The sequence below is a fragment of the Myotis brandtii genome, unplaced genomic scaffold (assembly GCF_000412655.1).
Source record: "Myotis brandtii unplaced genomic scaffold, ASM41265v1 scaffold133, whole genome shotgun sequence".
NCBI classification, from domain to species: Eukaryota; Metazoa; Chordata; class Mammalia; order Chiroptera; family Vespertilionidae; genus Myotis; species Myotis brandtii.
In genome coordinates, this window is record NW_005354718.1 from 3,764,878 (window position 1) to 3,780,837 (window position 15,960).

General features: G+C 38.2%; 1 protein-coding gene across 6 annotated transcripts in view; it reads right to left on the reverse strand.

Annotated features, from left to right (window-relative positions):
* The window catches only part of UBR1 (ubiquitin protein ligase E3 component n-recognin 1), a 160,521-nt gene that overhangs the window by 24,076 nt on the left and 120,485 nt on the right, over positions 1-15,960 (reverse strand). For 4 of the 6 annotated variants that reach the window (XM_014534847.1, XM_005860317.2, XM_014534846.1 and 1 more), the window contains 6 exons: positions 11,849-11,916; positions 10,681-10,831; positions 10,147-10,234; positions 3,943-4,076; positions 2,436-2,544; positions 438-494 (listed from right to left, as the gene is read on the reverse strand). In XM_014534847.1, coding sequence (XP_014390333.1) covers positions 438-494; positions 2,436-2,544; positions 3,943-4,076; positions 10,147-10,234; positions 10,681-10,831; positions 11,849-11,916 — 607 coding nt within the window. Of the gene's footprint in view, positions 1-437; positions 495-2,435; positions 2,545-3,942; positions 4,077-10,144; positions 10,248-10,680; positions 10,832-11,848; positions 11,917-15,960 lie in introns of those variants that run through there. The other 2 variants (XR_001360937.1, XM_014534849.1) reach the window with 2 other exon arrangements.

Sequence of the window (15,960 nt, forward strand, 5' to 3'; positions counted from 1 at the left end):
TGCAGGCAGACATTCACACAAATGAGAGAGACACATTGATTGGTTGCCTCCCACGCACGCCCGACCTGGGGGTAATTGAACCTGTAACCCAGGTATGTGCCCTTGACTGGGAATCAAACCCGAGACCCTTTGATGTGCGGGCAGATGCGATACTCTATCGACTGAGCAACACCAGCCAGGGCACCTCTGCCTTTTAATGGACTTGCACTAGCTTAAGGAAGAGGAGCTGGTGGGCATCAAACTATTTGGGAAAATGCCAGTCAGTCCAAGTGAAAAACAAATGTAGGAAGAATCTGACTTCTGGCAAAGACCTAAAAGAAACGTAGGAAACTAGGTACTTAGTGAGAATGAAGACAGACTAGAAAGCTCAACAAATCAACTAGTTTTGGAAACATAACTTGTAGATGGGGAGAAAAGGACTAAAAAACAAAACCAACCTGACTATGGTGCTTTTTTGCTTCAAGCAGTTCAGTAAGGCAGGATCTGCACACCACCTATATGAGGAGCAAAGAGAAAAAGCAAATAGGTCATCACAACTTTAGTACAATAGTCACCATTGAGTCATTCTTTCCAAATCTTTCTGTTCCTTCTTTCCAAATTCCTTCTTTTAGACTTTTTATTTTATATCTTGTTCCCTCTCTCCCCTACTTTTCTTTATATCTCCCTATTTATTGTTCCCCTCTTTTGATTAATTTCTTTTTTAAATTGTTTATCAATCAAGGTCCTAGTAGGAAAACAAAAACCATTCTGAGTACTTTAGCAAGAGGGACTTTAATCCCAGCAATTGGTAATAAAAGATAATAGAAGGGCTGAAGAGCCAACCAGGAGACAAAACAAAAAAACAAAAAACAAAAAAAACAAGGGAACCCAAAGATTAGCCAATAACAGGAAGCTCCCACCCCTCCTAGGCTGGAAGAAGAAACGAAAATAATGTATTACTGAAGCCCCGGGGCTAGGGTCACCAGTGGATTCTGGAACCACAGCAGCCTTGTCTGGTGGGAACTGGAGCAAGAGAAGAGCTACAGCCACTGCCAGAGATGCCCACCAGGCAGAGAGAGGCAGTCTAAGGACTCAGGCTTTCCTCATACTCCTGGCTTCTAATATCTTGCCAGTGTCTCCCACTGGCTAAACGCAGGCAGAAGCCAACTGACAAGGAAGGGAGACTGGAAAAACCTGCAGGGGTCAGTCTCCTGCACTACAGAGCATAGGATGAGAAAGGGCTTTGAGGCAAGCAGGGTCAGGAATGGTACAAAGGGCAGGACTTTTTGTTTCAAAGTTTAAGTTTTTATCATTTGACTATCCTAGAATTAGCAAATTCAAAATATATCAATTCCAAGAATATAAAAGTAAAATTAGTATAACCTACTGTGATTATTATAATCAACACAAAGCATGATACTGATTTTTTTTTACCCATTTTGATTCATTTTTAACACACTGAATACCTCGTGAAAAATGAGTAAACACAGAAAAGAACCTAACGAGATGAAAGCACAGAAAAAGATGACAAAAGACAGGCAGACATTCACACAAATCCAGACAGGGACATGGAAGGGCAAAAAACATTGGTTAAAGAAAAGGCAGACAGTTAAAAGGTAATCATTCCCTTTAACTCAACCCGTGGGTCACAAACAATGAATATACATCCTGCATATCAGATATTTACATTACGATTCATAACAGTAGCAAAATTACAGTTATGAAGTAGCAATGAAAATAATTTTATGGTTGGGGTCACCATAACATGAGGAACTGTATTAAAGGGCTGCGGCATTAGGAAGGTTGAGAACCACTGTAAGGAAGTCATGGAGGTAAGAGTAACACAGTGGGAAATGACTGAAAATGGTGGCAGCAAAGACAAAAGTAAGGAGATTGCAGGTTAGGAGGGTAAAAATGACTGAAAATGGTGGCAGCAAACAAAGACAAAAGTAAGGAGATTGCAGGTTAGGAGGGTAAAGAGTGATCAGGAAGACCAATAAGTAATGGGGTATAGAAAAGCTTTTCTGAAAGCAAGACACACTTCTCCCAGGGAAATGTAACTAATACATTTTTTATCTACCAACTGTTTTGGATATAGCCCCCAAATGGGGTTCTTTTGATACTTAATTGTGACTTTATGGCTACTGGCAACATGGTTTTTACTAACACTCCTTCCACCCCAGTTTAAAACTGCGATGATGAGACAGTAGCTCTGGAGAAAATAAGTACAGTGAATGGTACTTGGTGGAACAAGTAGAAAGTACATGGTGGAACAAGTAGAAATTCCAGCTGCCCATGGCTCTTAGTCTTACCCCAATTCCTTTAGTGGGTAAATTAGGAATCACCTATATTTTTGCCATCTTCAATCAACGCTAATCAATTTAAAAGCTAGCAAGTAATTTTATCTTTCCTAAACTGTATAATAACTCAACAATGATATTTTGTCCCCATAGTACCTCTGGAGGAAGGGTTTTACAGTATGCCAATATTCCTGGAAAAGTAGGAACAAATTTGTGGGTAAAGATAGATAGGTACAGAGTGCACTGTACTCTCCTTCTGTAGAATCTGCAAGAGAATAAAAATACATTTAATAAGCACATTATTCTTTCCAGGTCAACCTGTTAATAGAGGTTTTTCATTGTGTATGTTCATTTCTATATGCTCTCTATACAGAGTGTATTTTGTACTCTATAAAACTCCATAAAAGCGATCCTTTTAAAATACAAATCTGATGAAGTCATTCTCCTGATCAGATGTCTCCAATGTTAAACCACCACATGATATGAAATACAAAGTCCTTATTGTGGCATACAGACCCTACATGACCTGCCCCTGGATGCCTCTTAGACCTCATCTCTATCACCCTCGCCTTGCTCATTATGCTTCAGCCACACTCTTCTTTTTATTATTCTTTGACTGTCAAGAAAAGCATTTGCATTTATTCCTCCTTCTGCTTAGGAAAACTCTTCAACTCTCTGTCAGTTCAACCCAGCTCTGTTTTTTCAATGTCTCTTTGCTCAATGTCTCCTCACAGAAAACCCTCCCATTATTATTTTCCTTTGCAGTACTTATCACCATTTGACAAGTTTATCTGTCTATTTATATTTGGTCTCCCCCCAACAAAAGAAAGAACTTTACCATATTACAACACTGACTAGACTAGATAAATTAATACATGATTTTTTAAAACTGCAAACAACAGATCTATAATGGTAAGTACTTGAAAAGTAGCAACCTATTTTACACAGAATCAGGACAAACCTAGATTCAATAAATCCTACTAAACTGAGTTCAAAACTAAGAAACTGATAGCCAGTAAAGTGGACCTGGTCAGTTTAATCTCAAAGGATAAAAGGAAGAATCTACAAGCAATTTTGGTGACTCTACCAAAATCATACAAGTGCTCTGATTTTCACCTATACAAAGCCACACGGAAGCCTTCTTGACTTTGATCTAGATTTAAGGCAAGTTAAGGAGAAAATGCCTCTGTTAAATATACATGGCCTTGGTTTAATACTGGAGACCTTTCCCAGGAGCATTTTAATTCTTTTATAAAATAGACATATGTTCAAAATTTAAACAACTGAGTGTACAGTAAAGTTTTCCTCCTACCTAGCCTAACATTTCTCTTCCCTAAGAGCAACCAATTTTCCAATTTCTTATATATCCCATCCTATCAGTTATATTCTGCATGCAGGCATTTTATAAACTCAAGCACATTAACTATACATAGAAAGGACCCATGAGTAGATTTTGTAGATTGTGAGGCTAATCTGGTTTTCGGTCTGACCTTTAACCTAACACCAGGGCAGGGACACACATGTTCAGAGTGAAAACTGATGAGTGAGGTGGGGAATACTAGAATGAGGAAGTTTTTTTTATGCTCTCCCTTTGTATTCTTGAGGCTGAAGGTAAGAAAAACTAGCCTCTCATTTACTACTATGATTTCATTTTTCTACTTACTGGTAAACAGGTCTTCAGGTGGAGTTACTCCAAGTAAATAGTGGAAAAACAATGCAGCACAACGAAGGTAAGGCATGATGCCATTCTTCAGCGAGACCCACAAATACCAGCCAGGAATATCACAGGCAACGCAGCTAAGAGGCAATAATTTCAGAACAGAACAGAATACTGATGAGCTTAAAACTCTAGATTTTAAACAGACCCTCTTTCAAAAACATAGCTAAGCATTTAAATAATTTTTATCCATTTAATTTTTAAACATTTAAAACAAAATATTTAACTAGCTAAAGCTTCAGTCTATACATCTAATAATTTCCTAAAGAAAACCACAGGTGACGTCAGAGGAATGGTAGCGTAAGAGATTCCCTTTGGTCTCTTCCCTTGAAATTTCAACAACTTGAACAGCTATCTCAACAAATGATTCCATGCTCAATGCACACATACACCTGAGAGATCCACAGGTGTGGATCATCTAAAGATGTGGACAAGTAGAGCAAAAGGGGAAGGCAAAAGGGAGAGGGGCTGAAACGAGCCAGGCATGCTCACAGCGGGGCTCTGTTGAAGAGGGGAGGAATCCAGTGGTGGCTGACATTTCTTTCAGCCAGGAGGAGACTCAGTGGGCAGGAGTGAGCAATACAAGCTGCAGCTGAGCTGAGAGACCTAAGCAAAGACACATACAGTACATGGTAGTATGGCCATGATTATCAAGCGGTTGGCATTTCAGATGGAGAAACAAAGCCACGGAGTTTGGCCACCTTTCCTTAGTCTCCCCGAACAGTGGTTGCCAACCTTTTGGACCTCATGGACCAGTGGTCCGCAGACCACCAGTTGGCGACCGCTGTCCCAGAGCATGCCTTCCTTTGACCTTGGTATTGGGTTGCATAGCACATTATCTGTGAGCCTGAGAACTAGCACTACAAAGTAATCCCATTTTTTTCTGAGTGAAATGTGCACTCTGTGACCGGTCCCGGGGAGGCGGAACAAGGGGAACCCTGTGGAGGCCCAATGCATTGCAGCTACACAGCAGCCAGAGACAGTGGTGGTGGGTTGACACTGTGGTTTCACAGAGCTAATAAAAAAAACTAGTGATTCAGCGCCACCAACTGGAAAAGAGTAGAAAGACCTCTTTATATTAATCTTGAAGTGCCACTCACACATAAATGTCTAGACAGGAAGGAACCCATCAAATACCATGAATAACCAAGGTAGTGAGGCAGATAGAAAATGAAAAATCTCCAGAAAACACACTTAAAGACACAGAAACCTGTGACATAAATGACAGAAAATTCAAGATTGCAGTGCTGAAAATACTCAGTGAGATGTGAGAAAATACAGCAGACAATTTAGAAAACAACTTAATGAAAAAAACCAGTACTTTACCAAAGAGATTGAAACTTTAAAAAAGAACCAAACAGAAATACTAGAGATGAAGAATTATATAAAATAGATCAAGAATAAACTAGTGCCCTAGTTGGTTTGGCTCAGTGGATAGAGTGTTGCCTGTGTACTGAAGGGTCCCAAGTTCAATTCCGGTCAAGGGCATATGCCTGGGTTGTGGGCTTGATCCCCAGTGGGGAGTGTACTGGAGGCAGTCGATCAGTGATTCTCTCTCATCCTTGCTGTTTCTATCTCTCTTTCTCTCCCTCTCCCTTCCTCTCTGAAATCAATAAAATATATGTTAAAAAAAAAAAAGAATAAACTAGCGAGCACAGAAAATAGAGCAAACCAAACAGAGGAAAGAATCTGTGATATAGAAATCTAGAAATGACGGAAAGGAAGAGAGTGACGTGAGCATAAAGAAAAAGAAAAAAAGACCTCTACATCTACAAGAACTATCTGACTCTATATATTTAAAAGTCTAAGCAACCGTTACAACCGAACAACCGGTTGACCAGTAGCTATGACACACACTGACCGCCAGGGGGCTGACACTAAACACAGGAGCTGCCCCCTGATGGTCAGTGCGCTCCCACAGCCAACCTCCTGTGGCCCCTCCCCCTCAGCTGGACAACCTCCCACAGTCCCTCTCCCCGGCCAGCCCCCCGATAGGCCTTGATCGCTGGCCAGGCTGAGGAACCCCCCCCGTGCATGAATTCGTGCACTGGGCCTCTAGTATAAGAATAATAGGCATACCGGAAAGAGAGGGAGAAATGGAAGAGAGCCTATTCAAACAAATAGTTGATGAGAATTTATCAAACCTATGAGAAGAACTAGATCCTCACTTCCAAGCAGTAAACCAAATACCTAGTTACCTCAATTCAAAGAGGCCTTCTCCAAGTCACATTGTATTAAAACTTAAAAATTAATGACAAAGAAAGAATTTTCAAGGCAGCCAGGGAAAAGAAAGTAACCTATAAATGAAAGCCCACTAGGTTATCATTGGACTCCTACACAAGCCAAAAAAGAGTGGAACCAAATATTCAAACTACTGAAAGAGAAATATTACCCACCAATAATAATATATCCAGAAAACTTATCCTTTAAATATGAAGGAAAAATAAACACTTTTCCAGACATACAGAAGCTGAGGGAATTCATTGCCAGAAGACCTATACTGCAAGAAATACTCAAGGGAGGTTTTTCTACCTGAAACAAAGAACAAAAGGTCACAGTCCAGCTAGTGTGGCTCAGTAGTTGAGCAATAACCTATGAACCAGGAGGTCAAGGTTCAATTCCTGGTCAGGGCACATGTCCAAGTTGCAGACTCAATCCCCAGAGGGGGGCATGCAGGAGGCAGCTGATCAATGATTCTCTCTCATCACTGTTGTTTCTATCTCTCTCTCCCTCTTCCTTCCTCTCAGAAATCAATAAAAAAAAATTTTTTTTAAAAGAAGTATGTCTTCTTGATATAGTGTCCCCATTATCATTATAAAATGTTCAACTTTGTCTCGTTACCTTTATTATCTTGAAATCTATTTCATCAGATATAAGTATGGCTAAACCTGCTTTTCTGTGTATGTTATTTGCTAAAGAATCATTTTCCACCCTTTCAATTTGAATCTAGATTCGTCTTTGCAGCTTAGATGTGTCTCCTGAAGGCAGCACATGGTGGGTTTTGTTTGCTGATCCACTCTGCTACTCTGTGCCTCTTTTTTGGTAAATTCAGTCCATTTACATTTAGGGTAATTATTGATGTGTTCCTGGTCCCCCAATGGGACTGGGAAGTGAACCGTGACCTCCTGGTTCATAGGTCAACACTTAACCACTGAGCCACCATGGCTGGGCAACAGTTCTTAATATATATGCACCCAATCAGGGAGCACCAAAATATATAAAGCAACTACTCATAGAATTAAAGGGAGAAATAGACCAAAACACAGTCAAAGTTGGGGAACTTAATACTTCATTGACAGCTCCAGACAGATCACCCAAACAGAAAATCGACAAAGAAATGTCCTTAAATTAGATCAAATGGACATAATTGACATTTACATAGTCTTGCATCCAAGGACATCAGATAATACATTCTTCTCTAGTGCACATGGAACATTCTCAAGGATAGACCATATGTTGGGCCACAAAACTAGGCTCAGCAAATTCAAGATGATTGAAATTATATTAAGCATATTCTCAGACCACAATACTTTAAAATTAGAAATCAATTGCAAAAAGGAAGTAAAGAAGCCTACAAACTTGTGGAGATTAAACAACATATTACTAAAAAATTGAGAGCCCAGAAATAAAACTGCAGGTATATGGGAAAACACTTTTTTTTTTTAATCCTCACCTGAGGATATTTTTCCTTTGATTTTTAGAGAAAGTGGAAGGGAGAAAGACAGACAGAGAGAAACACTGATGTCAGAGAGACACATCAATTGGTTGCCTCCACCATGCCCTGGACCAGGGCCAGGAGCCTGCAACCGAGTACGTGCCCTTGACTGGAATTGAACCCGGGACCCTTCGGTCTGCAGGCCGACGCTCTATCCACTGACCCAAACCAGCTAGGGCATAGGCAAATACTTTTTAACAAAGGAGCTAAGAACACACAATGGAGAAAAAAGCCTCTTCAACAAATGGTGCTGGGAGAATTGTAAAGCCACATGCAAAAAAATGAAACTAGATAACAATTTGTCCCCTTGTACAAAAATTAATTCAAAATTAATTAATTATAAAGACCTAAATATAAGATCTGAAATATAAAGTACATAGAAGAAAACATAGGTACGTACTAAACTTATTGACCTGGGTCACAGAGAACATTTTATGAATTTGACCCCAAAGGCAAGGGAAGTAAAGGCAAAAATAAATGAATGGGACTATATCAAACTAAAAAGCTTCTGCACAGCAAAAGAAATTGGCAACAAAACAAAAAGGCAACCAACTGAATGGGAGATGATATTTGCAAACAACAGTTCTGACAAGGGGTTAATAAAAACATATAAAAAACTCATACAACTCCACACTAAACAAAAAATTCAATAAAAAAATGAGCAGAGGACCTGAACAGAGACCCCTCCCAAGAAGACTTATAATTGGCCATCAGATATATGAAAAGATGTTCAACTTCACTAGCTATTAGGGAAATGCAAATCAAAACTACAATGAGATACTACCTCACACCTGTTAGAATGGCTATTATCAATAAGACATGTAATAATAAGTGTTGGAGAGGTTGTGGAGAAAAAGGAACCCTCATTCACTGCTGGTGGAAATGTAAACTAGTACTAGTACTATGGAAATCAGTATGGCAATTCCTTAAAAAATTAAAAATAGAGTTACCATATGACACAGCAATCCCTTTTCTGAGTATCTATCTAAAAAAAACTTGAAATAATTTATTTGCAAAGATTTATGCACCCCTATCTTCATTGCAGCATTATTCATGGTGGCCAAGAAATGGGGACAACCAAAGCATCCTTTTTTAGAGGATTGGATAAAGAAGATAGATACATATATACTATGAAATGTTACTTAGCCATAGGAAAAGATGAAATACTGCCATTTGTGACAACATGCATGGAACTTGAGAATATTATGCTAAGCGAAATAAGTCAATAGAAAAGACTAAGAACTATAAGATTTCACTCATATATGGGATATAAAACTGAAACTCATAGACACAGACAGACAGTGCTATGGTGGTTACCAGAGGGAAGGAGGTGGGAGGGTAGTAAAGGATAAAGTGGGCAAATATATGGTGAAGGAATATGATTGGACTTTGGAAGATGGGCACACAATGCAATATACAGATCATATATCAAAGAAATGTACACTTGAAACCTATATGACCCTATTAACCAATGAATGTCACCCCAATAAATTTAATAGAATTAAAATTAAAAAAAGGAAATTACAAATCCTACATCCTTTACCATGTATATTTTTAAGACAAAGAACTACTTTCTTCTTTTTCCTAATCCTTATAATGAAATATAGAGCAGATACATTTATCACTAACCCAAGTAGCTAGGTGAGCTAAAACAATATTAATAATTTCCTGATTTCTGTATTAAAATTAACTGGTGATTTGTAGAACAGTAAACTTTCCTATATGATACTGTAATGGTAAGACACAAAGAGTGAATATAATGTAAACTATGGACTTTAGTTAATAACAATGTATTAATATTGGTTTATCAAATTTACCACACTAAAGGAAGATGTTAATAATAGGAGAAATTGTTAGAGGGAATATATGGGGAACACTGTACTTTCTGTTAAATTTTTCTGTGGTTATTGAACACTTACCAACCTATTTTCTATTTTCTACATTTATTTAAACTAACTGCTGCCATTTAAAAAAATTCTATCAAACTTTGCCTATATTCCCATAATATTTATAAGAGTAAAGATATGCCAAAACTTCTTTCAGTCTGAGAAACAAATACTATTAAATGGCTAGCTATTATTCCAAAGCCCTCTGTTCGTTTTTAAAATTAAAATGATTCAAAAGTTATACTGTCAAACAACTGAACAAAGACGTGGAATTATTAAAACAATACTAAGATAGCCCTAGCCGGCTTGGCTCAGTGGATAGAGCATCAGCCTGTGGACTGAAGGGTCCCAGGTTCGATTTCGGCAAAGGGCACATGCCTGGGTTGCAAGCTCAATCACCAGTAGGGGGTGTGCAGGAGGCAGCCGATCAATGATTCTCTCTCATCACTGATGTTTCTATCTCTCTCTCCTTCTCCCTTCTTCTCTGAAGTCAATAAAGAAAAAAAAAAATACTAAGATAGATTATACTAATGGACTGCTGCTACTCACCCACTTGTATATTGAGAAACTTCTGCCATAAAAGAAGATGCAGAATGAGCCTCTTCACTGTCTTCTTGAATCTGAGCAAGGGGAAGGCCTGAAAAAGAATTCTGAAAGATAAATCTATAAACTGGCTATTCCATTTACAAATTACACCTCAATTTCATGGTTCCAGGATAATAAATAATGTCTTTTCAAGTGAAGATTTTTCCCTTGTTCTCAATCTAAATAGTTGATTCTGATATTAAAACTATTATGTAAACTTTATCAGTATATTACCCAGAGAAACAAAAAGAGCAAAACCACAGCCTAGTTAAACATGGATTTTTAATAAATATTTATTATTATATAATAATTTGTAATGATATATAAAGAGCATCCATAAAGAACAAATGAATGATCCTTCAACATCAGACAAAATACAGAACTTAGCAATATGTGATTAACCACAGTACAATTAATTTTGCCAATAAATCATGGGCAAATGTTATTTATAGTTAAATAATGGGAATTTGTCAGTCAGTAAGATAGCAATGTAGTTACCTGTGTCTATGGTAAGAAGTATCTGAAGTATATGTGCCATGGTGATCAAATGAAAGAGATAAAGGTGGTTATAAGAAGAACTAATTGATGAAGGCTGTAGATCAACAGTGTCATCCCAATACAAGGATGGGAATGCTAACACAGCACCTACCTATAAGAGAAAATGGACATCAACATGAGTAACAACAAAGACCAACACAAATTAATCTCATAACTGTAAAGGGCACCAGATGCTGCATCGTGTTTGTACGTGTGTTTTTTTTATAAATAACTATCATAATTTTCCTAATTATTCAAGAGAATATCTTAGAATATAATGTACCATAAATGGAGGACAAAAGTCATCATCAAACAGGCTATTTCTTTGCTGAGTCTGCTTATTCTAGTTCTAGGCAGTGGTCTCAACTCTGTGAGGTTCAGAAGATTCAATAAGTGAGGATTTTTGAGCAGATAGTTCAAAAGCTCTTAAAATAACACTGATACACAGGTTCCACTCCAGCCCAACCTAATCAAAATCTCAGGGTTTAGGGTTCTGTTTACTAGCATTCTTTTCAAAGTTCTCCCAAGAGATTCCAAAAGACAGGGTTGACAACCACTAGGCAGAGGCCTGCAAAATGAGGGATGAGAACACTGGCTAACACAAATTCCATGCTCCCAATCTCACCACTGCTTTCCCTAGAGAATGTGTTTCAAAGGAATTAGATCATCACAGGAATGGAAAAGTTCTTCAAGCAACTCACAAAACAGTTGCCAGACATCCATGTGTTTGGGGGAAGCCTAGCTGTGTCCCTGGCCAGTTCCTATCACCAAATAACTAACAATTTTAAGATAGCTAAAGCTGTCATTCACTGCTTATAATGTACATAAGTTAAAAAAAAAGGGGGGAGAGGGAAAGCATTATATATTAGAAAAAGTTTGCTTGTATAATTATAATCAACCATGACAAGACCTATTACAAAGTAAAGAGTAAATGTGCTTTCATTTTTACAGTGGTTTTGATGGTCTCAGTCAAATCTGTATCTATTTGTAAACACAACAGACAAAAGAGACAACTTCATAGTTTGAGTACCAAAAGCTTATAATCTTGAACAAAGAGCATAGATTTGAATTAGAACACATGAAGTTATAAACTTGAGTGACTTTTAATAAAATTTCATTAAACACTTACCAAAACATGAAATAGATCTATAGATAGAAGGCAAGGTGTATCTTCTGATTTTAGGTTAGGAAGAACAACTAAAATAAAGAAATAATTATAAGTCAGTCAGTAAGACAGCAATGTAGTTAAATATAATGCAAAATATAAACATCTAAAACAAAAATATAATTGGATTATAGAATGAAGAATCTGATAAACTGGTACATTACAACTTTAAGATATGGGAATCATAATTAAATATAAACTAAACTGAGAAAAGGCTCCTGGAAGGCCTTGGATAAATCTATGGGTTAGAAGATAGAATATAGGAGGCACAGGTAAAGAAACTAGGATAACTGAAATAGAGATTGTTCAATAAAATTTGCTGAATAAAAAGAATTACTTTTATACAATGTTCTCTACTTTCACCCCCTAATTAAAAATTTCTAAATGTTCTGTGATAAATAAGTGAATAAATTTGGGGTTGGAAGCAGGGAGAGCATGCAAAGCTGTGTAAGTGAAATGAGGATGGAGAAGAGCCTCCTAAACAAAATAATGGTTAATATGGATTGATGACTGGGAGGAAATGCAGATAGCTCAAAAGCTATTGACTTTCTAATTTAAGTCAGTCTCTAAATTTACAAGTGAGGGAAGAAGTAAGAAGGAAGTAAATCAAGAATTTAAAACAACAGTAAGGGTTGTCTATATATAAAAATGAGAAAATTAATTGTATTTCAATAAAGCTGTAACTTTTTCAAATGAAGGCAAGAAGACTCTTTCCAGACTAGGTTAATTTCTTAACCCCAAATTCAAGAGTCTGAACAAAAAGCATTAAAATTAGGAGCATAGGTTTTTGAGTAAAAAATGGGTTCCAATAGTGGTTATGATTATTTGTCATAGGCAAGTGACTTAACTTATCTAAGTCTACAGTATACACAAGATTGTTAGTAGGTTCATTAGCATATGCATTTAAAGCACTTTTCCAAAGTCTGGCATATACTAACCATTTGATAAATGTTATTAATATTGGCTTTATAAAACAAACTAAAGTTTTCACAGGGTGTTGTCATTAACTAGCTCTTTGTTCTTGACAAATCACTTGTTTCTAGTTCTTATTTCCTCATATGAAAAATTTTCAGTAATATTTTTGCTATATCAGTTAACATGTCCATGACACTATCTTATTTTCTTTTTATTTTTTTTTATAATTTTTATTTCTTAAAGTGTTAAAATTATTTCCTCTGAAAAATTTTCAGTAATATTTTTGATATATCAGTTAACATGTCCATGACACTATCTTATTTTCTTTTTATTTTTTTTTATTATTTTTATTTCTTAAAGTGTTAAAAAGAGTATTACATATGTCTCCTTTTTTCCCCCCCAAAGTTGATTTTCTTATTTTTACCCAGAGTCCTTAGCACATGCCTGTAATACATCATAAGAAAATAAAGAATTCCTTGATAAAATAATTTCAAAACTTACATCTTTTCTTTTGAGCTATTAGATTTTTTTGTCATATACTGAAAAGCATAGTATCCCGTCTTTGAATTATTTTTTCCCATTAATTTGTACGTAATTTTATGCATTCTGTTAATATACATGAAGAACCCCCACTAGGGGGCACTCAAGACTATTGAGTTGCCATAGTTCCTTAGGTTTTTGTTTGTTTTTAACAAAAATATCCTATCTTTTCTGATTAAAAAAAGTAATGCAACCCTGGCTGATGTGGTTCAGTTGGTTGAGTGTTGTCCCATACACTGAGTGGTCGCAGCTGGTTCAATTTCCAGTCAGGGCACATTGTGGGTTTTGGGCTTGATCATGCAGGAGGCGGCCAATCAAAGTGATGACCGTCTCACATCGATGTTTCTGTTTCTCTCCCTCTCCCTTCCTTTCTCAGGTCAATAAAAAAGGACATAATAAAAAAAAATTATAAAAAACATTTAAAAAGTAATGCAAATAACACGAAAAACTATGCAGTATTTAAGTAATATAAGCATTTGCAAACTCACGTGAAACAAGATATCCATATATATGATTAAGTGAAAAAATTCAAGTTGTATAGTAATATAGTTAATGGATTCCACTTTTGAGAAAAGTAAAAATTATATATGAGCATTTATATCTATGAAGAAAAATACTGAAAGGACCAAAACATTAACAGTGGTTATTTCTAGAGCTAAGATTTTTGGGGGGGTAAGGGCATACTTTATTACTTTATAAATTCTTTTTTACTTAGCAGGTATAGAGGCATGTCTGAGCTTTGATAATAAATACATTTTACAATTTTAAGTTATATGCTTGCTGTAAAAAAATTATAAATCATCAAAATGTAAACAATTATATTATCTATTACTCAGAAATGATTATTGTTGAGTTTGCTGTACATATTTTTCCAAACTTATTCTATGCATACATAAACATGTTTTAAAGTAAGATCACATTATGCATGCTATTATGCAAAGCAATATTTTGTTCACTTAATATATTGCAAATATCTTTCCATATATATCCTATGTAATAAAAGCCTAATATGCTAAGTGTCCAGTCATCTAGTATCCGTTCAACCAATCAAAGTTTAATATGCTAATGATATGCTAAGGCTGCTCAACCGCTCGCTATGATGTGCACTGACCACCAGGGGGCAGACAGTCAACTGATCCACCAGTCACTATGATGTGCACAGACCACCAAGGAGAAGACACTCCGAACGGTAGGTTAGCTTGCTGTTGGGGTCTGGCTGATCAGGACTGAGCGAGATGGCCCTGGAGCCCCCATGCGGTCCCTCCTCGGCTGGCCAACCTCCTGCATTCCTCCCTGGCCCCAGTCATGCACCGGTGGGGTCCTTCAGCCTGGCCTGCGCCCTCTCGCAATCTGGGACCCCTCGGGGGATGTTGGAGAGCTGGTTTCAGCCCGATCTCGCAGGCCAGGCTGAGGGACCCCACTGGTGCACAAAGTCATGCATTGGGCTTCTAGTTACTATATAAGTTTACCTTACCTTAGCTACATAGTATTTTGTTGTATGATTGTAGAAGTTTTTTTAACCACTTCCCTATTGATTATCTTTAAAGTTGACTCCAGTTTTTCATAATTTAAAACTCTGCAATCAACAACTTTACATATACTTCTTTGTCCATTCGTCCAGTTATTTCTGAAAGTATTAAGCCAAAGGAATATCTGTTTAAACCATTTTGTTATATATTATCAAACTAGAGGCCTGGTGCACGGATTTGTGCACTGGAGGGGTCCCTCGACCTGGCCTGCGGGGATCGGGCCAAAACTGGCTCTCCGACATCCCCTGAGGGGTCTCAGATTGTGAGAAGGTGGTTCTTGGTGACACACCCTGGAATCGGACTCCCTCCTGTCTGGTTCCAGCGCATCACCCGAGAACCGCAGCTGCCAAGTGAACGCAGCTCGACAGCTCCTGTGTTGAGCATCTGCCCCCTGGTGATCAGTGTGCATCATAGCTACTTGTTGGTCGGCCAGTTAACCAGTTGGCCGGTTGGCTGGTCGCTTAGGCTTTTATATATAGACTAGAGGCCTGTTGCACGAAAAGATTCGTGCAATAGGCTTTCCCTTCCCCTGGCTTCTGGCACCAGTTTTCCTCTGGCACCCGGGACCCAGACCTTTACTCTGGCCATCGCCTTCCATCTTCGCTCTGGACACAGTCTTCACTCTGGCTGGAGCCTTCAGTCTTTGCTCCTCGCTCCGGCGGGAGTCTTCAGTCTCCGGCCAGAGCTGCTCCTATAGCTCCTTTCGCCCCCCACCCTCCCCCTCATAGCTTGATCGCTGCTTCACCTGCAGACCTCACGGGCTCCTGGGTCCCGGGGGTGCCGCCTTGCCTGCGGCCCGGCTTTCCGATCTCGATCACCGGCTGGGGGGCGGGCAAAGGCGGCCCCGGTTCTCCGATCCAGGGTCGGGGGGCAGGGCAAAGGCAGCTGCCACCCGGTTCTTGCCTGCCGCCTAGGTTTCTGATCACCGTTCTTACGTCCTTCCCCTTTCACCTCCCATCATTGCGCCTACGTATGCAAATTAACTGCCATCTTTCTTGGCGGTTAACTGCCATCTTTCTTGGCAGTTAATTTGCATATCACCCTGATTAGCCAATGGGAAGCGTAGCAAAGGTATGGTCAATTACCCTGTTT